At 41.5% G+C, this 24251-nt stretch overlaps 3 protein-coding genes across 15 annotated transcripts in view; 1 reads left to right on the top strand and 2 right to left on the bottom strand.

Annotated features, from left to right (window-relative positions):
• LOC106602775 (NLR family CARD domain-containing protein 3) overlaps positions 1-15150 on the top strand; it is a 36584-nt gene extending 21434 nt beyond the window's left edge. The window contains exons 2-8 of one of the 5 annotated variants that reach the window (XM_045716757.1): positions 810-1124; positions 1212-1493; positions 1618-1738; positions 2180-2250; positions 3147-5729; positions 10204-10359; positions 10620-15150. In XM_045716757.1, the coding sequence (XP_045572713.1) occupies positions 10281-10359; positions 10620-12478 (1938 nt within the window). In that variant the 5' untranslated portion in view covers positions 810-1124; positions 1212-1493; positions 1618-1738; ... (1 more) ...; positions 3147-5729; positions 10204-10280 and the 3' untranslated portion in view covers positions 12479-15150. The remainder of the gene's footprint in view (positions 1-809; positions 1125-1211; positions 1494-1617; positions 1739-2179; positions 2251-3146; positions 5730-10203; positions 10360-10619) is intronic. The other 4 variants (XM_014195633.2, XM_014195634.2, XM_014195630.2 and 1 more) reach the window with 4 other exon arrangements.
• LOC106602776 (ecto-ADP-ribosyltransferase 4) lies at positions 12716-14851 on the bottom strand. The gene is made up of 3 exons (XM_014195635.2): positions 14433-14851; positions 14079-14171; positions 12716-13524 (listed from the first exon to the last, which is right to left on the bottom strand). The coding sequence occupies exons 2-3, from the start codon at positions 14142-14144 to the stop codon at positions 12772-12774; spliced, it is 819 nt and encodes a 272-aa protein (XP_014051110.1). The 5' UTR covers positions 14145-14171; positions 14433-14851; the 3' UTR covers positions 12716-12771.
• Positions 15151-19316: 4166 nt separating the features above from the next.
• LOC106602773 (CD209 antigen-like protein C) lies at positions 19317-23796 on the bottom strand. 9 transcript variants are annotated; one of them, XM_045716763.1, is made up of 10 exons: positions 23481-23796; positions 22998-23080; positions 22714-22820; positions 22479-22617; positions 21637-21817; positions 20982-21089; positions 20747-20863; positions 20471-20610; positions 20295-20404; positions 19317-20184 (listed from the first exon to the last, which is right to left on the bottom strand). In XM_045716763.1, the coding sequence occupies exons 3-10, from the start codon at positions 22758-22760 to the stop codon at positions 20022-20024; spliced, it is 1005 nt and encodes a 334-aa protein (XP_045572719.1). In that variant the 5' UTR covers positions 22761-22820; positions 22998-23080; positions 23481-23796; the 3' UTR covers positions 19317-20021. The 9 variants fall into 9 exon arrangements, with proteins under 9 accessions (XP_045572719.1, XP_045572715.1, XP_045572721.1 ...); XM_045716759.1 differs by having other exon boundaries at positions 21637-21862; XM_045716765.1 differs by having other exon boundaries at positions 22494-22617; positions 23481-23795.
• Between the last annotated feature and the right edge of the window lie 455 nt (positions 23797-24251).

The raw sequence follows: 24251 nt of genomic DNA on the forward strand, positions 1-24251 counted from the left end.
TGTGTTGTCAACACAAAACCTTGTTTCAACAAATAACACATTCTCTGGGCTAATGCCTACAATAGTCCTCTATCATGCTGCAATGTTCCTCTGACCCTGAAATTCAAATGATACGATCTAGGCTGTTTACGAGGCTGTAGTGGATAATTATGTTAGGTGGTAATGAAATATCTCTGTAAAGTCATGTGCTTTTTCAGTGATATCCTTGACTTTTATTTTGGCGAAAAAACAACAGTCAATTGGGGAAGAACTTCCCTCACTCAGAGAATTAATTTCCATGTGAACTTAATTTCTGACAAAATATACAAATACTACTCCTAACAATTATTTCCTGACCCCAACCATCACATTAGGCCTGTAAATATCTAAGAAGGACTGGGATGGGTCCTCCTGAGTGGCGCAGTGGTCTAAGGCACTGCATCACATCATTACTAGCTGTGCCACTAGAGATCCTGGTTCAAGTCCAGGCTCTGTCGCAGCCAGCCGCGACTGGGAGACCCATGTCGTCCGGGTTACGGTAGGGTTTGGCCGGCAGGGTTGTCCTTGTCCCATCGCATTCTACTGACTCCTGTGGCAGGCCGGGCGCATGCACGCTGCCGCAGTCGCCAGGTGTACGGTGTTTCCTCCGACACATTGGTGTGGCTGGATTCCGGGTTAAGCAGGCATTATGTCAAGAAGCAGTATGGCTTGGTTGAGTCATGTTTCGGAGGATGCGCGGCTCTCAACCTTCGCCTCTCCTGAGTCCGATTGTGAGATTTAGTGTGCGACTGCAGTCATTGTGTTGATATTGAGTCTCTCTCTTTCCACAGTACTCTGTGCTTCCCAGCAAACAGTCCAGTCTGAGATTCAGCAGGTGAAAGGCATCGCGGGACAGTCTTTCTCTTTTCAAGAGAGGGTGATCAAGTCTGGCAATTTACTTTATGGAGAACTTGGCAGTATTGCAAATGTGTACCCTGGTAAACAAGGCAAAATCACCCTTGAGAAGAGATTTGAAAACCGCCTCCACTTGAACAATGTTACAAGATACTTCACTCTGTCAGACCTTCAGATAGACGATGCTGGGGTTTATACTGTGGAGAATACAGATGAAGGAAAAAAAACAAAAATTCAGCTCACTGTATACAGTAAGTGTGTGCGTGTGTGTGTGCTGTATATTACAAACACATTAAATATAGGTTCCAATTCCAATTTATTCATATTTTTTCTTCCAGATGTTGTTTCCAAACCTCAGTTGAGAGAGTGTGACAGCAGCTCCTGTAGTGTTGTGTGTTCTGTGGACAACGAAAAAGAGGTGACCTTGACCTTATACAGGGGAGAAGAAATACTAAACCAGACCAGCAGTCCTGATCTCACCACCGATCTATCTCTCCGTTTGGAGGTAGAGGGAAAGGACTACAACTCCACCTACAGCTGTGTGGCTGCTAACCCTGTCAGCAAGGAGACAGTTCATGTCCCAAAATGTTGCAGTGAAGATGGTCATCCTAATGATGCAGGTAAGAGACATTCTGAATTAAGTCCATCCAGAAAATAGCAATTACCAAGTGAAAGTGGAGTGTAGTTGAGCACATTCAAAACATATTTTACAAAAATAATTTCCTTGTGTTTTATTTATTTCAGACAGTGGTGAGAGGACTCGGGGTATGCTTATTATTGCTGTAATCTGCGTTTTGGTTGCCTCAGGGCTGGTTGGACTTGCAATCTATCAAAAGAAGAGTAGAAATGGACACTCACAAGGCAGGTATTTATCTTTTAGAGGTGTGAGGTCACTTCCCAAAGTCAAAACATGCTTAGCCTTTTTTATAAAAAAATATATTACAATCAAAGGCAGTGTTTTGGAAAAGGTTGGGAATGTTTGCTTGAGCACAGGATGCAGGTGAAATAAAGTGTCATATTTTCCACACTTCCTCTGCTGTTCTCAAACAGTGTCATTATCCCAGACAAGTTCTCTAAATGTTGAAAAAGCAGAAGGCACACACACGCTCTCTGACAATGATTACTTGAATAGCTTGGCTTATCTGACACCAACATGACTGCAAGCACAGAGACCAGTACTCATAGTAACAAATGAGTCCTGAGTGTTTACAGAACCTGTCCAGGGGGGTGAGCGTCTGTATGTCTCTGTCAGTTAGTCACACCTCACCTTAGGCCCATATTTACTTTCCTTTATTTGTTTTCACAGATTCATCCAAAAGAGTGCAAGTTGACATTGATTATGCATCGATAACTCCTAAAAAACAAACAGATAATCAGGTTAGTAAAAAATCTACAGGCAATACGGCAATACAGCAGCTTTAGCAGCCCTGATGGCTACAACTGTTAATGTGGTATTGAGTTGCACAGACCACCTGAGTTTGATACCCGGCCTGATGTCAATGCAACCAGTTTTGCCCATATGATATGGTTGGGTTGCACAATGAGAAGACACACAGCACATATGGTGTACCGGAGTGCCAGGTCTAGGTCCAAAAGACTTCTTAACAGCTTCTACCCCCAAGCCATGAGACTTCTGAACAGCTAATCAAATGGCTACCCAGACTATTTGCATTGCACCCCTGCTGCTACACCCTGTTTATTATCTATGCATAGTCACTTTAACTCTACCTACATGTACATATTACCTCAATTACCTCGACTAACCGGTGCCCCAGCACTTTGATTCTGTACCGGTACCCCCTGTATATAGCCTCGCTATTGTTATTTTACTGCTGCTCTTTAATTATTTGTTACTTACATTTTTTACTTATCAATTTTTTACTCAACACTTATTTTTCTTAAAACGGCATTGTTGGTTAAGTGCTTGTAAGTAAGTAATAGTAGTAGTAGTAATGCCTTCGATCTTCATGTAGTCTTTTACAGTATTTGCAAAGTCTGTAGACTTTTAAAGTTAGGCTTCATGATTCCTCCCAAAAGTTTTAGGAAAGGTTCTAGATGTGTTGTGTTGACTGTTGAGTTCCTTACTGCAGAACAATGAGAGTAGACAAGAGAGTGTCAGGTGTGTCCTGTTTCCTTCCTCTGGCACAAAGTTTATAATGAAGAAGCATAAAACCCTATTTTATTTTTGTTGTTTTCCCACCCCTTTTCTCACCCCTCTCTCTGCCCCTTCTTTCCCTGTCCTTCCCCTCCCCTACTTCCCTCTTCCTGCCTAGGAGGAGTGAACAGAGATACCAGAATTGGAGTCGCGTAGACAACCCTAACCTGACATCAGTTTATGATACACTCCTGTTACATCGCATGGCTGCCAGCGGGGATGTTGACACAGCATGAAGGAGAAAAACGGGAAGTCAATGGGAGGCCGAAACGATAACTCACATTCTGTAGAGGTTGGTATATCATAAAGAGGACATTGAAACAAAATTAAAGTAGAAAAATATTCACCCAGATAACCTTTTAGTGGCACAGTTGTTAATGGAGAAAAATCCCCTGGAACTTTTGTACTGATGTTATAATTTCAGGCATTCTTTGTAGGTCATTCTCACAGACGTTCTGTCAAATAGGGGCCTCGATGACATCCACTGATACGGACCAATTCAATAACTATGCATTGAGTAGTTAGCAGGATCAGGATAATCCGTCTCTTTAAATGCCTTTTGTTCCAAATCCCAATGTATAAGTTAAAACAAATGGAACATATATTTTAATAGAATTCACTAGTGTTATCTATACTACTGCTGTGCCAAAGCTTATTTTCAGTATTGACTGTTTTGTTGTTTAAATGTAGGTGCCTCCCCTGTATCTTTTTATAGCTGGTCATTGTTTAGCTTGCCAGTGGATAGCAGCTGTGTACATAATATAAAAAAGAAGCTATGGCTGTTAGGCTCCTTTAGAAACAAAAGGTCCAAAAATAAACGTTTTCCTTTCACCATGTATGTTGTATTGAAACATTTCTGAGGGATAGATCTTGATTTGCCATTTAATCTTGCGTGACATTGTCCTCTTCTTATCGCTTTTCGCAAAATGTAGGCCTGGGCTAAATTGTAGCTCTTAATTAGCTTGTATTGTTTATTATGATGGACCATTTATTGGTTGTCCTTATCTATGTAGCACATCCTCCCTTAAGAATACAATCACTCCCTCCTGCAGACTCCTGCTGACACTGTACACTCTCCTTCTATCAGAGCATGTTGTGCTCCACCTACATTAGTGCAGCCTTTGTATATATCTGTGCTAGCACAGGTTACTGTGACCCGGAAATACCAAATCTGTCGATACCATAGTGAGTTGTTGCACTGTAGGCTATTCATATTATACTACTCTATTTCAGAGTAGTTACTGAGACTGACTATGAAGACATAATTCACTTTTCACTATTTTAAAATAATCTATTGACTTATTCAAACTGATAAAAAATAAACATGTTGTACTGAGTTTCAATATATTAAGTCAAAGACTTCCCTATACATTTCATTTAAAGTCATAAAATGTGTATATTTCCTGATGTTTAACAGTCATCAATACATCAATACCCATGCTTGAAATATATTAATGTTTTACATACCCTATCACAACTCAAAATATGATGGTAGATTACTCCATTCCCCGTTTATGTTTTTGTTGTCATTTAAATCTGTGTAAACAAATAATGTATTGCTTCAGAATACCTATGTAAACTGTCATTCATTGAATCCATAGCTGCCTCTATGAGTTTGAGAGTGGAAACATTTCTCCAGAAACACAACTCCAGATTGTGGTTTTAATGTAACCTACTTCTAGGGTCAAATAGGAGGGACCACTGTAATTGGTTGGTGGATTCTCTATTTAGCGAGTTTAAGTGTGTGACCTTTTGTTCTGTCACTTTGCATGCCAGACAGCTGTACATTTCAAATTTAAAAACAATTATGGCTGTAAACAGTGAATTACTTACTTTTTATATTAAAATCCTATAAAATTCCCAGCTTTGTTTAGAGAAAACGTTGGTCTTTTCTTCCAATCCATTTCCTCCATCTAGTGGTTGAATGTTTTTATATTTCAGTATACTGTATACTGTACATAATGCAGTGTTTCACTCTGAGACAGTATACTGTACATAATGCAGTGTTTCACTCTGAGACAGTATACTGTATACTGTACATAATGCAGTGTTTCGCTCTGAGACGGTGTACTGTATACTGTACATAATGCAGTGTTTCACTCTGAGACAGTGCACTGTCAATTGTGTAAGTGTATCTTAAATCATGTGCAACCAAAATGTTCTCTAACAACCTTTCTATGCTTTAGACTATAGTCACGCATTTTTGTGCCAATGTGCCATTATTATAACATTATTGTGAGTAAAAATTAAAACATTTGTCAAATATGCCATGTCGATGCTATTTGGTAGCAAAACATGAGAGCCTCATTTATCATTCTGTGTATTTATGTTATTTATGTTCATTTTAATATTGTAATATTACTGTATTATTGTGTTTGTATTATTTATATGTTGTGGTAGAGTGTAATAATATGTTGTTATGTACTGTTTTATTTTGTATGTAATTGCGTAATCGTGATTGGATCCCAGGAAGAGTATTTAATAGGGACCTGGAATAAATACAAATAGAAACGTTATGTAATTTAACACGAAATTCAAATAGCGCAATATTGTAATTTGTTAAACTCCAATGTTTCGTTACAGGAAATGAGTAACCTTCCTACAGTGGTTCCTCCTTTAAAAATTGCGAGTTTACACCGCGGGAGTTAGAGCTATTTGAAACACACATTCGTTTTCAGTCTGTAGCAGCATGGATAAAGTGGTGAGTACCTTTACACGTTTAATTTGATTCCTGATCTATAGCATAACTCCACGAAGTTACGTTTTGAACTAAAATCATGGAAGTGGGGTACGGAAGCAATCTTTTTCAATTGAAAGCAGTTAATCCAAGCGTGAATTCAAGCAATGACGACACTGGATTATAGCTCCCGTTATAATTGATTATAGCTCCCGTCCACCCACTCTAAATTGATTAAAACGCGCTTTGGTGTTGAAATGTAACTTCATTATGTTATAAAATACATTTGACCAAGTCAAATATGATTATTCATGTTCTGAGTCGTTCAGTGGGGTCTTTCTCTAACATATCATTAACATTATATAAAGAAAAATCGGATTTCGTAACTTCATGCATCCGATAATAAACACCGAATTCTGTTGACAGAGCGCTAGTGCTTTCTCGCAGTAATTTTTGAGGGTTTTACATGTGTTGGTCCTCTGCAAAATTGATTGTGAGAAATCTTCGAAAAAGAACAGGAATTTTTGTATGAAAAACGTACACTATAATAAAATATGAAAATACTACATGGCATGTTTTTATGTCCTCCAGATTCGAGAAGGAAAATTATGATGTCAACAGTGAGTCTGTCAATTAGCCTAATACTCGCACAGCATCCTGCCTAGCTGACACAATGCTATTTTCCCGATTTTTGACCAGTTTCTCTGGCCTCCATTGATTTAGTCACCCTAATTTTGGCCATCCCTAAGGGTAAACACCTTTGAACGGTTTATGATAGAGACATGGGTTTGGACCATTGGTTGTCTTATGAGTATCTACACAATTAACATACTATTTTACCCATTGGTCAAAATGTGTTTTTGATTGGACACCCTAATGACATAATAGTCCACTCCATTACACTCAAAAGTGATTTAAACGTCCACCAGTGAATGCTAGCGATGGCTAGCTATGCTAGCTATTCTACCAGTCTCTCTTAGTGTTAGCAAACTAACAGCACAGCCTGCATTCACATTTATTTTTAAGGGATCTGCAGTAGATTGATAACGATATCACCAAAGTATGTTGTATCGTGAGAAAACAGTCATGGTATTTAATTTTAGAGAATGAACAAGATTTAACAAGACAACCTTGGGGCTAATTTGACTGTGTGCAACTCAGTAGAGAGGTGTGGCTGCTGTGAAACGTTATTCCATGAGGAACTAAGTGTGGATGACGGATCACCACCTCAAACTGAACCTCGGCAAGACGGAGCTGCGTCTTCCTCCCGGGGAAGGACTGCCCGTTCCATGATCTCGCCATCACGGTTGACAACTCCCTTGTGTCCTCCTCCCAGAGTGCTAAGAACCTTGGCGTGATCCTGGACAACACCCTGTCGTTCTCCACTAACATCAAGGCGGTGACCCGATCCTGTAGGTTCATGCTCTACAACATTCGCAGAGTACGACCCTGCCTCACACAGGAAGCGGCGCAGGTCCTAATCCAGGCACTTGTCATCTCCCGTCTGGATTACTGCAACTCGCTGTTGGCTGGGCTCCCTGCCTGTGCCATTAAACCCCTACAACTCATCCAGAACGCCGCAGCCCGTCTGGTGTTCAACCTTCCCAAGTTCTCTCACGTCACCCCGCTCCTCCGCTCTCTCCACTGGCTTCCAGTTGAAGCTCGCATCCGCTACAAGACCATGGTGATTGCCTACGGAGCTGTGAAGGGAACGGCACCTCCATACCTTCAGGCTCTGATCAGGCCCTACACCCAAACAAGGGCACTGCGTTCATCCACCACTGGCCTGCTGGCCCCCCTACCTCTGAGGAAGCACAGTTCCCGCTCAGCCCAGTCAAAACTGTTCGCTGCTCTGGCACCCCAATGGTGGAACAAGCTCCCTCACGACGCCAGGACAGCGGAGTCAATCACCACCTTCCGGAGACACCTGAAACCCCACCTCTTTAAGGAATACCTAGGATAGGATAAAGTAATCCTTCTAACCCCCCCCTTAAAAGATTTAGATGCACTATTGTAAAGTGGTTGTTCCACTGGATATCATAAGGTGAATCCACCAATTTGTAAGTCGCTCTGGATAAGAGCGTCTGCTAAATGACTTAAATGTAAATGTAAACTAACAGAGGCCCGGACGTTGGTGACGTCACCACGTTTTATTAATCAAAACCTCTGACTTTTTCTAATTTGGTAAAAAGTCTGTCCTCCGTGACCCGGAAAACCGATAAGTGGTCAAGGAGAGTCTCAATTCGATAGTAGGCAAACGGAACACGGTCCTCCCCTCCTTGATATCCTCCTTTTGGCGAGGATGCACAAGAGAATCCTACCAGTTCTCTGAAGAGTTTTGAAATCTGCCACACCCCATTTGAATCAGCTGTTTTCTCGATGGAGAAAACATTTAAAAACGATATGCTACTTATCCTTGTATGTATAAAATGTCTTGCACATCTAGCTAGATTCGTTTTTATCACATACAAGCGCGTTTTCGTCCACTTTCATTTGAGAAAAGCCCCCTTGTGTTTACGCTAGAGACGTTCTGTTTATTTGCATGGGCTGCGTCGCATTCCACCGAATCCGCATTTATCGGCCATTCGCATATGTGGTGGATAGGCACTTGTCATCGCCTTTATTTGCCAGACATGAGAAGACACCGACAAGTTACTTTTCACGAAATCGTCTGTCTAGTCCGAACGATTTGAGCTAAAAACGACCCCCCCCCCCCTCAGGTTTGTACTATTAGCTGTGAATCAGGGTTGGGCTCAATTCAGATTTTTGGAATTGATTCATAAATTGAAATTCACGACACCCTCGAAGTGGTGTAGAATTTGAGTTGGAGTAACAGGAAATAGAATTTAATTCATTGCAATCGAAGATTTTCTATTATATTGACAAGATTGTCAAACTACCACTTGTCAACAATGGAAATAGATGTCCTCAAACATGGAAGGAAGGTGGGAGGAGGCGACATCAGGTGGGAACATTCTATCCAGTGAGAGGGCAGATACATGTGTGAACAACAGGCCATAGATACAGATAGAGGACTCATTAAAATATATATAATTTTTTTATTTAACCTTTATTTAACTAGGCAAGTCAGTTAAGAACAAATTCTTATTTACAATGACGGCCTATCCTGGCCAAACCCGGACAACGCTGAGCCAATTGTGAGCCGCCCTATGGGACTCCCAACCACGGCCTGATGTGATACAGCCTGGAATCAAACCAGGGCCTGTAGTAACGCCTCCTGCACTGAGATGCAGTGCCTTAGACTGCTGCGCCACTCTGGAGCATCTTAGTATCTGTGCCATTATAGCATCTGTAACCGCATGGGCAGCACCATTAATGCTATCTCTATTTTAAAGTAGTCTGTTTTCTTCTTCATTGGCTGATTGCTTCCCTCATAGGAATCCTCACCCAGTTGACTACTTTAAACTGGTTGAAGCCCTCAATGGCAATGTCCATGCTAAAATAGGTTATATCAATGATGAGTCTTCTATCTATCTCTATGACAACAGGCACAACTCCGATATAAAGTTGCCGAAATGCCACGTGTCCACTTATGTGCATTCATAACAACCTAACCATTTCGAAACTTCTGTTCAATCAAATAAGTATCACGTAGCAAATTAGCAATTACGTTTTTTGTTGACCAAATTCGACACCCTCAATACAAAATATTCTCACTTCGTGGGCTTATTTTTGTGAAGAGATTTTGCGGGCGGAGTAAAACCTCTTCCTCTGGTGCAATTAAAATAAATTCCACTCATTTATAAAACATGACAGATTCATTGAATTGGACAGGTCACTCTTCCAGATACCAGAGAATATATCACTTTTCTCTGGAAACAATGTTCATATACTCTTTTAACCTTAGTGCTTAGAATAGCCAATTAATTATACTTCCACCAAATTTGATCTCTTCTTTTTGAAGACCTCAGGCCAGGGTCAACTTGTGGGTTAAACTAATATATTCTGGGAAATGTAATATTTTCCCCATATTGAATGAAATTTAAGTGATTAATTAAGTATAATAACTTGGAATATTCGCATGCTGTTTTGTTTTCCTTGATCATTCATTTTATTGTTTCAACAATATTTTATATGCATGTCTATAACGACATGTTTGATGTATGTACAAGTATATTTGTGTAGATTACTACACCTAATATAGAATAGAAGAGGCATTTTCATTTCACTGAGTTCAATTCTATTTCCTTTCATTCAATTCCATATCCTGTTTACTACTTCGATTGGAATTCAATTCAAATTCAATCATTTAATTGGAATTTATCAGCCATTTTCAATTCTGAATTGAGTCCAACCCTGTTTCCTATGGAAGATTGACAGTATCATTTAAAACAACTGATATTCCCATTCGGGTCAGCATTCTCTGATGTGACCCTCCAACCATCTTTTCAGGTACCATTTGAAAGTTGACATTTGTATTGTGTTCTCATTTTAGTACATTTAACAGCCAAAACATGACTGCCACCCTTTATTCAAGAGCATGCTGAATTGAGGAAATTACAAGTGTACCCCAGTCCAACCCCACGGATTGTGACATCAGCCTGGCTCACTGCGATGGAGGATTCTGGCCAACAGGGGGTGACCTTGCCACACACCGAGGGAGAACGAACAGCCCTTACTCAGAGGAGCAAGTGTAAGTAATTTATCTCTTCATGATTTTCATATGCCTGGAATTATATACTGAATCTACTTCCTATTGACATTTCTTCTGTAGCTCATCCCACTGTGCACACAACATTTAGAGCTAAGTTCACTGGAGACAATAATATATTTAGTTTCATTCAGAATGTTTCTCTCTTGAAGGCATGCATACATGCTTGTACACCTGCAAAAATTCCTAAACAATCTAATCTGAATTCCCTGTGTCTCTCTCACTGTATGTGTGTGTCCCAGCAGTAGGAGGAGTCAGAGAGAAGCTTCAATCAGAGCTGAGAGGGAGATGCGCGTCATTGTATGATGGAACCCCAGCAGGACAAGAGGTGCGGAGCCATTGCCTCACACACTCCTACGTTGAACTCCTCATCACCGAGGGCAACGTCCAATGGCACAACGATAGGCATGCTGCCACGCGACCCGTAAGGCCACCATCAGATATGCCCACTGCTAATGAGGAAGTAACGATCAAGCTTGACGATATCTTCAAACCTCCGCTATCTCCGGATCGGCCTCAAGTAAAAACCGTCCTGACGAAGGGACCCGCGGGCTCAGGGAAGACAGCGAGTGTTCAGAAGTTTGTTTTGAACTGGGCCGAGGACAGAGCCAATCAGGAAGTCGACTTCTTGTTTGTCTTTCCCTTCAGTGAACTCAATTGGCTGATAGACCGGAGCTTCAGTCTGAGTGGCCTCATCAGCCACTTCCACTCGTCCATGACGTCGGAGAGCGAGAACCCCGGTCTGGATCTGAGTCGGTCTAAGGTGGTCTTCATCTTGGACGGTTTGGACCAATTCAACCTTCCCCTGGACTTTGAAAGCATATCAGTGGAGTCTGACATCAATAAGGAGATGCCTTTGCCCATCCTCCTAGCGAACCTCATCTGGTGTCAGCTGCTTCTTCCCTTTGCCTACGTCTGGGTGATCACTAGGCCTGCGGCTGCCAGTTTCATCCCCATCGACTTCCTCCCCCAACAACAGTGCTTGACGGAGATACGCGGCTTCGACGACACCCAGAAGAGGGAGTTCTTTAGAAAGAGGTTTGGTCATCAGAGTCTGGTGCACAAAGCTATCGCCCTAGTCATGAAAGCTATTGCCCCTGAGTCATCACGGAACCTCTGCGTCCTGTGTCAAACACCGTTGTGCTGTGAGATGTTGGCAGCCATTTTAGAAAACACTGAGGCGGGAGAGTGTGTCGAGATAGACACTCTGACGCAACTATACACTCACTTTTTGCTTGTTCGGATCGGTTTGAAGAACGGTCGAAATGGTGAACACTCAGAATCAATCAGAGAGGTTGTTCGTAAGCTTGGGAAGCTGGCTTTTTTACAACTGGAAAGAGGAAGCCTCATATTCAGCGAGAGCGATGTGAAGGAATGCGGAATCGACCTCTCTAAAAGTTCCACATTCCACAGGTTGTGTAGGCCGCTCATCGCAGGGTGTGAGATGTACCTGGAGGAAATGTACCGCTTTGCATACACAGGCATTCAAGACTACCTAGCTGCTCTGCACGTGTTTCTCACCTACACAAATAAAAGGAGAAACCTACTACTCCAACCTACTACACTCTTTGATCGATTGAAAGGAACGTTCAGGAGAGCATCCCTTTTAGACCTCCACAGATGCTCCGTGGACAGGGTTTTACGGAATACGCACGGAACTTATGACCTCTTCCTCTGCTTCCTCCTTGGCCTCTCAACAACACCCAAACAGACTCTCTTAGATCTAGTATGTCTAGGGAAAGGTTTAAAGGTCACAGGCTCCAAGGGGATCACAGAGATCACGGCGGAATACATTAAGCAGGCGATCAAGGCTGAGCCTTACCCTCAGTCCACCGTGGCGCTTTTCCGCGGTCTGCGGGAGCTAGGGGACGCCTCGCTGGGCAGGGAGGTCCGACGCTACCTGACCTCCGAGTCCCGGTGGGGATTCCTGCTGGAGCCCGACCAATGCTGGGAGCTGGCAGACATGCTTTGGGCAGGCGGGGAGATGGAGAGGGAAGTGTTTAGGGAAATGGAACGTTTGAGTTGGATGCGCCGAATGAGCATGTGGGGCTTTTGGAGGATGCAGACTGTGCTGGGGGACAGACACTGGCAGGTCTACTAGAAAGACATTGCTGTATGAATGGTCTACTAGGGAGATATCACCACAGACTGTACTGCCACATCTACTAAATTGCCACTGCAGAGACTGTTGAGGAATTTCAAGTTTAGAGAGGTGTATAGGTACATTAGGAAGGTAGGTTTGAGTGTTTTTTTGTAGAGAGAAAAAGTGATGATTGCAATCCATGTTTATTGCTCTGAGTAGTGGGTAGTAGTGTCTACTGAAAAATCTTAAAATGAATCGATTCTTCAAACAAACTTTATTTGCTTAGATCTTTGTTCAAGCTAACTTGCCGATCACATGGCAGAAGTCATAGCGCAGTTGAGGTTGGTCATAGTGCCAATAGACTCCAGGTAGAAGTGCCACGTCAGAGCACCTCTCCATTTGTTTGATACCTTCTTTACCGCCACCACCCTGAACAGCTCGTAGGGTGGCACCAGCACATTGAGGCCTGAAGAGGAGCGGCAGTAGCGCGAAAGCGAGCGGGGCAGCAGGTGTCCGTGGCACGTCCGGATGGTCAGGTCAAAGCTGGAGCTGTACCGCCGCGTGGACGCCAGGACAAAGTGCCCGGTGCGCACCTGATCCCCCACCTCCCCTCGCAAGTTGTCCCCGTGCCCGCTGTTAGCATACACCAGCAGGCAGCCCTTCCCATCCTGCTCTGCCTCTGCCTCCTCCCGCCCTATCAGGAGCCGCAGGGCATCGGTCAGCAGGAAGTGGAGGGACTTGAACAGGAAGTACCGGCGGTAAACATTGGCGTCGGGGCCCAGAGAACTGGCTTCCACGTCAAAGATCAAAGGGAAGGTGCGGTTGTATGTGTTTGTGTAGAGGGTCAGCGCTGTGACATGGAGGTCGGTGAGGTTCGCCACCGTCACGTTGCAGCGTTCAGCTTGCGACCAGGCGGTGGAGAAAGAGGGGCTGGCCTGGCGTTCCCTGGTCAGCAGGTCGCCCGTGGTGATGTTCCCCATCATCTCCTCCCTGCACGTCGGGTAGCGGTCGTCCACCGAGCTCAGTTCCATGTTCAACCGCTCCTCATCACACCGACACTGGCACTGCCGAGAACAACTATACAGAATTACAATCATTCTGGCACTGCAGAGGATAGCTATACAGCATTACAATCATTCTGGCACAACTGAGGACAGCGATACAGTGTTAGAAGAATTCTGGCACTACTGAGGACAGCTATACAGTGTTAGAAACATTCTGGCACTACTGAGGACAGCTATATAGTGTTAGAAGCATTCTGGCACTACTGAGGACAGCTATACAGTGTTAGAATCATTCTGCCACTGCAGAGGACAGCTATACAGTGTTACAATAATTCTGGCACTGCTGAGGACAGCTATTCATTGTTAGCATATATACTGTATATGGCTACATATATAAATATAAAGCTCTGGCTTCCTGTAAATTGTGTCACCAATATATTCAAATAATATGTACAACTGGGGTGACAGGTAGCCTAGTGGTTAGAGCATTTGGCCAGTAACCGAAAGGTTAACCCACTGTTCCTAGGCCGTCATTGTAAATAAGAATTTGTTCTTAACTGACTTGCCTAGTTAAATAAAGAATAAATAAGTAAAATAAAACTGGGGTCACCCACCTTTGCACTGTTGACTGTAGTGAGCATTGTTGCCAAGAGCAACAGGACTCGTGCCAAGTATTTCATAATAATGCAGGTTGACAGCAAAACAACCTGTTGATAGAATGTTGGAAAATAATCTCTAATTTCCTAATACTAGTATTTTTACAATGAAACAAAATGACTGATGAATCTTGGTCAGTCAGTCGTGACTGCTAGAACCTGAAGTTGATCACCTAATGTGGAGTTGAAACACAAACTAATGTATATATAATTCAATTGACTTTCAAATTAACTTTAAAACAGATCATTGAAAAATATTGTGTTTTCTGATTATTATGGTGTGTGTGTTTGCCAGCAAGTGTGTGTCCTTACCGGATCTCTGTCCTCTCTTTGTCCAGTCCCAGATAGTTTTATCTGACACTTTAGGTCTATCCTGTTAAGCAGTTCTGTTTTTTACACACATGAATTCAGATGAAGGAAAGGAAACTATTGAGATTAAACTACTGTTCGACCCAGCGTGCACTGACCCTCAACGCCCACACATGAATTGGCCAATATCACCCACAGTCACTCTCTCCCAATCCTTGTGAGTTGGTTTCCCAAAGGCCAGAAGAAATTGTAGTGTACATGCCATAACTTATTAGTATAACTTTTGAAATCGTGGGTGTATTTTGTGGTGACAGGCTTACAAATACGTATATGCAACCCCCAAAAAATTGCATGAGCTAATTAACAATAAATGCATTTATTTTCAGAATGCTGGATACAATAATGCTCAAACGCAAGAAAAACCCAGCAGCGTTGCGGACATGTACAATCCATGTCTCAGTTGTCTCAAGGCTTAAAAATCCTTCTTTAACCTGCCTCCTCCACTTCATCTACACTGATTGAAATGGATTTAACAGGTGACATCAATAAGGGATCGTAGCTTTCACCTGGTTTTATCTGGTCAGTCTATGTCATGGAAAGAGCAGGTGTTCATTAACTTAATTACTGTTTAAAGATTGTGCATTTAGCTTGTTGATACATTAGCTATAATGTAAAAAATGCACTACTAATTGCCGTTCTATTAAAATCAATGAAACCATAATTAAATGTACTGATGTCAATTATTATGTTATTATTCAAATTAGATTTTAGTAAGGAATCTAGGCTAAAGCTATTGCTAACTCTAAAGGACATCACATTCTGTTTGTATAATGAAAGGATGTTATCGTACATTATAACACGTTCACTGTGCTCTCGCATACCCAGTGATTAGTCTGTGAGCGGGGCTTGTCACTCCATGACTGAATAGATCCAAAGTAAGGTGAATTATTGAAACTGTTAAATACCACACAATCCTCACTATCCAGATGAATATCTGTCTGTCCTTGTCTCCAGAACCTACGAACCAACAAGTTAAGAGGAAGATTATATTAATTAAGTCTTCAGCATTTAGTACAAGATCCAAGTATCTACACGATCCATTTGTATTTTACTCACTGTGTTGTAATTGGAGTTGTTCCGTCCACCCATTTCCAGGTGTCTTCTTTCATTGACTCAGTCAGACCAATCCAGAACATCAGATTGTTAGCCAATTTATTCCACAAACACCTGGGGAAAACATAGTTAATAGGTTTATTATCTCTGCCTGTCTGTATCTCTCCCTTTCTTTCACCTTCTCTCTCATCTGTTTGTCTCTACTATTTTACAAGGTCCGCTCTTCTCTTTATACATTCTGCTCTGCTCTGTCTCCAAGTTTTCTTCTCTTTAGAGGTAATAACAGCTAGACTTGAATCTCCTCCAACTGACAGGACAGCATCCTGCAGAAGGAAAGCATATCTGTCAATACAGTCATATAACTTCAATATATCATAATACTTTTTTCACATCAACTCAAATTCGCAGTTATTTGCACAATATACATACTCACCCAGTTCTTCTGAGATCTTTCTTTCCTAGCTCTGCCATTGTCCTTTAACTGGTATTTCCCTTCAGCCAAGGTGTTAAAACGGGCCTGTAACTGGTCTGTCTTTATTCAAGGCGTTGAAAGAAGTCTCCAGCTGGTCTCTCTCCTTAGTCAGGATTTCGTAACTAGTTCTTCCTTCTCTGAAGTATGGTTGGCCGTTAGAAGAGAAAGAGTTCTGGACAGTTGATTGTTGTCATCGTCATCTGTGATGGAACAGAGAACAAATTGATCATTTTATGTTTCTTTACACACACACAAACACCCTACCACCTGTGAATGTTGAATACTCACAGTGTACAGAGAGACATGTTTTTTTCTTCACCTTTATTTAACCAGGTAGGCCAGTTGAGAACAAGTTCTCATTTACATCTGCGACCTGGCCAAGATAAAGCAAAGCAGTGCGACACAAACAACAACACAGAGTTACACATGGAATAAACAAACATACAGTTAATAACACAATAGAAACGTCTATATACAGTGTGTGCAAATGAGGTAAGATAAGGGAGGTAAGGCAACAAATAGGCCATAGTGGCGAAATAATTACAATTTAGCAATTAAACACTGGAGTGATAGATGTCCAGAAGATGAATGTGCAAGTAGAGATACTGGGGTGCAAAGGAGCAAAACATAAATAACAGTGTGGATGAGGTAGTTGGATGGGCTATTTACTGATGGGCTATTTACAGGTGCAATGAGCTGCTCTGACAGCTGGTGCTTAAAGTTAGAGAGGGAGATATGAGTCTCCAGCTTCAGTGATTTTTGCAATTCGTTCCAGTCATTGGCTGCAGAGAACTGGAAGGAAAGGCGGCCAAATGAGGATGAATTGGCTTTGGAGGTGACCAGTGAAATATACCTGCTGGAGCGCGTGCTACTCGTGGGTGCTGCTATGGTGACCAGTGAGCTGAGATAAGGCGGGCTTTACCTAGCAAACACTTATAGATGACCTGGAGCCAGTGGGTTTGGCGATGAATATGAAGCGAGGGCCAGCCAACGAGAGCATACAGGTCGCAGTGGTGGGTAGTATATGGGGCTTTGGTGACAAAACGGATGGTACTGTGATAGACTGCATCCAATTTGCTGAGTAGAGTTTTGGAGGCTATTCTGTAAATGACATCGCCGAAGTCAAGGATCGGTAGGATAGTCAGTTTTACGAGGGTATGTTTGGCAGCATGAGTGAAGGATGCTTTGTTGTGAAATAGGAAGCCAATTCTAGATTTAATTTTGGATTGGAGATGCTTAATGTGAGTCTGGAATTAGAGTTTACCTAGGTATTTGTAGTTGTCCACATATTTTAAGTCAGAATCGTCCAGAGTAGTGATGCTGGACGGGCGGGCAGGTGCGGGCAGCGATTGGTTGAAGAGCATGCATTTAGTTTGACTTGCATTTAAGAGCCATTGGACGCCACGGAAGGAGAGCTGTATGGCATTGAAGCTCATCTGTAGGTTAGTTAACACAGTGTCCAAAGAAGGGCCAGAAGTATACAGAATGGAGTTGTCTGCGTAGAGGTGGATCAGAGAATCACCAGCAGCAAGAGCGACATCATTGATGTATACAGAGAAAAGAGTCGGCCCGAGAATTGAACCCTGTGGCAGCCCCATAGAGACTGCCAGAGGTGAGGACAACAGGCCCTCCAATTTGACACACTGAACTCTGTCTGAGAAATAGTTGGTGAACCAGGCGAGGCAGTCATTTGAGAAACCAAGGCTGTTGAGTCTGCCGATAAGAATGTGGTCTCATTAATGCGGTCAGCAAGAGAACACACAGCAGTCCCAGAGAAACTGAGGCCAGTCTGTAAGGCTGACAGTTATGATTCCCAAGTTTCAGTCCTGCAGGTGTAGAGAAACAAATGTAACATACACCTGACTTGGTCCTACTGTATCTATCTTAGTCTTTCCACCTGACCAGTTTCTCCCTCATCAACCAATGCTGTTCTGATACCAAGAGGAACTGATGCTGTGGTCTTCAACCACACACAGACAGACATTAACAGCAATTCTGTCCTCTACTACCATTTCCAGGAAATAATTTGGTTCCAATTCAAGAGGAATTAGTTTTGTGTGAAATGTGTCATTACTACATAGAAAGACAATGTATGATGATATTGAACATGGTCCTAGTGATTTATAAAACATTTCAGCGTTTGCAGCATTTCATACATACTTATAACAGGTGATAATATTATACACGCCTTTAGGATTAGCAGTGTGTTAGTGTTAGCAATATGTCTCCATGTCCCCTCCATATGTAGTACATCTTTCATTTGAGTACACATATATTTCCATTTCTATCCAACAGCAATGTGTTTCACTTTCTCAGTGCAATGTGTCAACGTCTGTGTTGATAAATGTCCCTATGTCCTCATCGCTGTTTTTTTTTATAATGTCTGATGTATTTATGTTGTCTGTTTTGCATAGAACATTTCCATGATTAGATGTTCACCTGCCCGGGGACTACAGATGGAAAATAGGTCTTAGCTAAATCTGGTGTGACTCATCATTTCTCAGTACCTCTCAGACGTATGTTTTTGTCCTGCAAAGTAAACTTAATAAATAAATAAAGATCGGTTTAAGAATCTGTTAACACACTTACTTGTTCCAGCCTGTGGACTCTAACCAGCAGCCAGAACATCACAGCCTTTCACACTGACCTCCTCAACATTGGCATAGACGTCCTCTTCTTTCTCCAAATCTCAACGATAACAACTGGTGTGTAATGTATACTGTGTAACTCTATGGTCTCTGTCACTCTCTCCCTCTTTGTCTCCTGTCTCACTGATGCTCTGAGAATGAATTCAGTCCACAGTCTCACTTGAAATGAGGTGAAAAACGTGTGTATGCACTCTATGTATGAGCGAGAGAGAGAGAAAGAAGTTTCTTTTCCCCAATATTCATGTAATTAAACATAATTGTATTTTGTTTAATTGAGGTGAGTAAAATACTGGACAATTTGTAGATTTTATTCAGAATTGCCACACAAATAGAGGGGCTCAAACCTGGGATCCGTAGGGGAAATGGTCAAGAATGGTCAGTGGCTAGGTCACTGGCCTGAATCAACACCTATACAGTACAGTGTGCCCACACTCTCTTCCAATCACATGAGTAGATTATCCCACGGTTACCAGAGGAATTGACTTGGTCCCATAATTACCTTGCTAAAGCACAAAGCTCTGGTTCACTTAATTATAGTTATTGATAGAATATGTAATTTGACTAAGTGACATTACTATATTAAACATCTTGACTATGAGTGCATGTTATTATGGCAACACAACACAGATTTCTGAAAGAGCTCATGAACAAAGGTCAAAATATCAATACTTTTATTGTCAGTGTCAGCCAATTAAAAGATGGCTGATCTCTTAGCTTCTAAAATGTTTATTTGTAAAATCATTCCATCTGACAAAGAAATGATCAGTTTAAAGCAGCTGTCTTGTTCACAGTGGAAGCCACAGTTGGATGGATAGATTATGACTGAACCTACATGTCGCATCAGCTTCCAAATTAGTTGCATTCTCATATTACAACGCAATCAATTCTCTTAAGCAATCTTAAGTAATTCTACCTACTACTGTAATGTTCTGCGCTTTGACCTTCAAAATGCCTTTCTAGCCAGTAGAGGGCGCATGGTAGTCATAGTTAACTGGAATGTTTTGCCAAGATTCATTTTGATTTTCTCTACAATTTGTGCTACTAATGAAATGCAGGAGACATTAACCTTGATGTCGGAAAAAATCTAAACGCTATTGTAAATTCAAAAGGGAATTCAGATTATCTGAAACATATGCCAAAACAGCCAACTTGAAGAATTAAGTAGATTCAGTGGTAGCTTTCATTCATTTTAATCGTTAGCTAATTAGTGGGACTTTTTTTTTTTTTTTACATGTGTTATGGGTCATCTGTTTTCCTGCCAGGACTTGTCAGCATCAACTTGTAGGAGATGCTTAGTTTTTTTACAATGGGATTCAGATATTCTCCTGTGGGCAGACGCCATCACGATGTGTAGGCCTATTAGGAGGACACGTTAGGTGTGTATTTGCATACCCAATGGATAAGCAATGAGCAAGGCTGGTCATTCCATGACTGTATAATTCCCAGGTTATCGCTGAAGCTGTTGAAGACTGCACAGTTCTCACCCCCCTGGGCATTATTTGGCTCTCCTTCTCTCCAGAACCTAATAACCAACCAGTTCAGTCAACAGTCAAGGCAGGAGGAAAAACAAGTGATTATTGGTTACTCTGCCTGCTCCATTGTAATTGATATGTTACTCTGCATTTCACTCACTGTGTTGTGGTTGGTGTTGTTCCATCCACCCATTTCCAGATCCCTTCCTTCTCTGAGTCAGTCAGACCAATCCAGTAATGCATTTTTTCCCCCAATGTGTTTAGAAAATGCTGCATACAAGAAAAAAAGTAAGTTTAGTCTCTCTCTATCTCTCTCACATGTACCCACATACACACCTGTTCCTCTCTGCTGTTTATGATCAACAGGTCTGCTCCTCTCTCTCTGCAGTCTTGTCTGCTCGCACTCCAAGTTTTACTGTTATTAGAGAAGTAATAACAGCTACATCTGAGTCTCCTCCAACCATCAGGACAGGGTCCTATAGATAGAGAATGAGTACAGCTAATTCAGCTATACAGACCAATTGTTATATACTATCATTATATAATACAGAACAATTGCTATTGATCATTATATCATCCCCTACATTCACATTCTTACAACATCATACTTACCAAGCTCTGATATCTTCTTCTCCTGCTCTGAAACTGTTCTCTGCAGCTCGAGTTTCTCCTCAGTCAGGTTGTTGTATGAAGTCTGGAGTCTGGACAGTCTGTAATACTGTTCATCATCTGTGATAGAAAAGAGAGCACACACCAACAATCTTTATTTGGCTCACTCGTTCTTGCACACACATTCCCAAGCACACACATACATACACATGCAGGTACATGTGAGTTGAACACTCACAGTGCACAGAGAGGCTTATGACTGTGATCAGTAAGACAACACACAGCAGGCCCAGAGAAACTGTAGCCATCCTCCAAGGCTGAGATTTCTGATTCACATGCTTCAGTCCTGCAGATGTAGAGAAACAAGTTGTTACATACACTTCACAAACCAATGCTGTTATACCAAGAGGAACTGAGTCTTGTGGTCTTCCAACAGAAATCAAATGTATTTCTGTCCTCCTCTACTATCACTTCCATCCCAAATTATATATAAACATTTTTAAAAAATTATGCTTGAAACATTAGAGGTCCCTCTAAAAATTAGGAACCTTTCCACTAATTGCCTCACTGTTTCTCATTAATGATGATAATAAACCTCTTTATATTGATGTTGTAGCCAGAGAACTTCTTTAAAGCTGCTTTGCCCCTTGGGCCCACTGAACACATCTGCTATTTTAGTTGATCCCCAGCTGAATGGAGATGACCTTGTTGCATAACAGGGGGACCATTTATCATACTGATTTAAATGACTAGTTGGCCCATGTGGAGAATATTCTGAGGTGTCGGGATCTGGGACTTTCATCCTTACTCGGATGTATTTAAATACCTTTAGTTTGCAGTGTACTCTTATCAAAATGTACTTCTCAGTCATTATTGTCTGTAAACACACTTACTTGTTCCAGCCTGTGGACTCTGGTGTAAAGTCTCGGAACCTGCAGCCAGATAATTACAGTCTTTCACACTGATCTCCTCTACATTGGCATAGATGTCCTCTTCTTTCTCCATGATGATGATAACTGGTACTGTGTGTATAGTCTCTGTTGCTCTGTCTGTCTTATCGATGCTCTGAATATCCTTACAGTCCAAATTGCAATGAGGTGAAATAAATGTGTATACACTCTGTGTGTGTGTGTGAGAGAGTGAGAGTGTGTGAGAGAGAGAGAGTGTGAGAGAGATTATGAGAGTGAGAGAGTGAGAGGTGGGGTATGGGCTCTGTTTCCCAACATCCATATAAAGATACACAACAATATTCAATGTGGAATAAAATACCATAACATTTGTATTTTCACTTTGCTTTAAAACAATTTATAATAGCTATCACATGGACAGAGAAAGTATGCCTGCAATGTACAATACAATGCAAACATTTCTGTTCTGTTAGCTTTCAAAATATGTCTTTAATATTATCCACAAATTGAACACATTGAAGCATGGCACTTGCCTTGTACACAGTTTACTGTTAGATGTTTAGATTAGATTTGACCCTGCATGTCAATTCACTACATTAGCTTTCAGGTCAGAGTTTCACATTCATAATACTATGGTTCTTAAAAAGAAATTCTATATTATATAAATGAAATCATTACAAATCATAATTAATGTTGTAATAGATTTAAATTACACTTCAACAATAATCTGTGATAATACAATTGCTAACAAAAGGGAATTCAGATATTATTCTCCTGTTGTGGATGGATTTGTTATGTTATGACACTTTAGGTCTGCTCTCACATACCCATTGAGTACTCACTGAGCAAGGCTGGTCATTCCATGACTGAATAATTGCCCAGTGCCAAGACAGATCAGTGAACCTGTTGAAGACCACACAGTCCTCCTCCCCGTCGGTATATTTTGGCTGTCCTCTTCTCCAGAACCTAAGAACCAGTTCAGCAGAAAATGATATCAACATGTTATTAGTTCAAGAAACAATACGCTTCAAAAATAAACTACAACAAGTAAATATTACTCACGTTGTTGTTGATGTTGTTCCATCCACCCATTTCCAGATGCCTTCCATCTCTGAGTCAGTCAGACCAATCCAGAAATGTACATCTTTTCCCAGTTTGTTTAGAAACACCTGAAAAGAGCATAGTTGGTGTGTTTAGTCTGTCTGTGTGTGTGTGTGTGTGTGTGTGTGTGTGTGTGTGTGTGTGTGTGTGTGTGTGTGTGTGTGTGTGTGTGTGTGTGTGTGTGTGTGTCTCTCTCTCTCTGATTTGTTATTTCCCCCTTTGTTTCTGCTCCTCCGCTCTCTCACCTGTTCCTCTCTGCTGTTTATGATCACCAGGTCTGCTCCTCCCCTTATACAGTCTGCTCTACTCTCATTCCAAGTTTTACTCTCTGTTGAAAGGTAATAACAGCTACACTACCAGTCAAAAGTTTGGACACACCTACTCATTCGAGGGTTTTTCTTTATTTTTTACATTGTAGAATAATGGTGAAGACATCACAACTAGGAAATAACAAATATGGAATAATGTATTAACCAAAAAGTGTTAAACAAATCAAAATACATTTTTATATTTTAGCTTCTTCAAAGTAGCCATCCTTTGCCTTGATGACAACTTTGCCCACTGCTTGAGCTCCTTTTCCTCTTATAGAATATTTGCTCAAAAGCACTGTGGAGCTCCTGCACTACAGTACCAGCACCCAAAATGAGTACAGTTACCGATTTCAGTCTAAGTCAAGCACTGCGCATACATACACTCACAGACAGACACAGACACGTTAAAGTCAGTACCTTATTTATGGTGAGTGGCCTTCCTCTCCACCACTTTCTGAAGATGTGGTGACTAGTCTGCCACTGTGCCAGACTGATTATTCACATGACTGATTGTTGCCTAAGTAAGAGGTGAGAGGGAGGGACTGCCATGCAAGGGTTCTTTAGGCTGAGGAAACCAAACTGAAACATTGTTATAAGAACTCTGCTCTAAACTATGTGTGTTTTCATGTCTGCATTAGCACTACTGTAGATTACTGTAAGTGCACAATAATGTTTTATGTAACTTTGAAGGCAAGATTAAAATGTAGGTCAATGGACCTTGCACCTAGTCACACATAATAAGAAATCGCATGCATATGCCTGCGGTATGATAATAAAACAATGAAAGCCGAAGTACTTGATCTAAAGTGCAGAAGTATGAAAAATAATATTGTTACAATGGGAATAAAGGAGGATGAAAACAAAAACTATCAGTCAAAGGAGGAAAAAGTCATCAATGAAACGTAATCTCAAGATGACAGACGAACAGGTGGAAACAAATTATTTACAAAAAGCTCACTGTTTCGGTGGCTGAGCAGAGGGAAGGCCCCGTCCGATCGTAGCTATGCTGACCCACTACAAAATGAAAATTGCCTTGTTACAACAGGGTAGGGAATTGAAGAACACCCCATTCTCTATTAATGAACACTTTCCTCATGAAATAGTGCCCTGTACCCCACTTTCAAAAGGCTCCAAGCAGAGAAGCAGATTTTAATTTTTTCTTTTATTTCACCTTCATTTAACCAGGTA

The sequence above is a fragment of the Salmo salar genome, chromosome ssa04 (assembly GCF_905237065.1).
Source record: "Salmo salar chromosome ssa04, Ssal_v3.1, whole genome shotgun sequence".
NCBI lineage: Eukaryota > Metazoa > Chordata > Actinopteri > Salmoniformes > Salmonidae > Salmo > Salmo salar.

Coding starts and splice junctions, on each gene's coding strand:
- LOC106602776 (XM_014195635.2), bottom strand. CDS start 14,144: ATGAAATACTTGGCACGAGTCCTGTTGCTCTTGGCAACAATGCTCACT. Junction 13,525..14,078: donor CTACAGTCAACAGTGCAAAG/GTGGGTGACCCC, acceptor TGTTCTCGGCAG/TGCCAGTGTCGGTGTGATGA.
- LOC106602773 (XM_014195624.2), bottom strand. CDS start 22,760: ATGGAAGGCATCTGGAAATGGGTGGATGGAACAACATCAACAACAAC. Junction 21,863..22,478: donor GCTCAGTGAGTACTCAATGG/GTATGTGAGAGC, acceptor ACACACACACAG/AGTGTATACACATTTATTTC. Junction 20,185..20,294: donor ACAACACCAACCACAACACA/GTGAGTGAAATG, acceptor GTTGGTTATTAG/GTTCTGGAGAGAAGGAGAGC.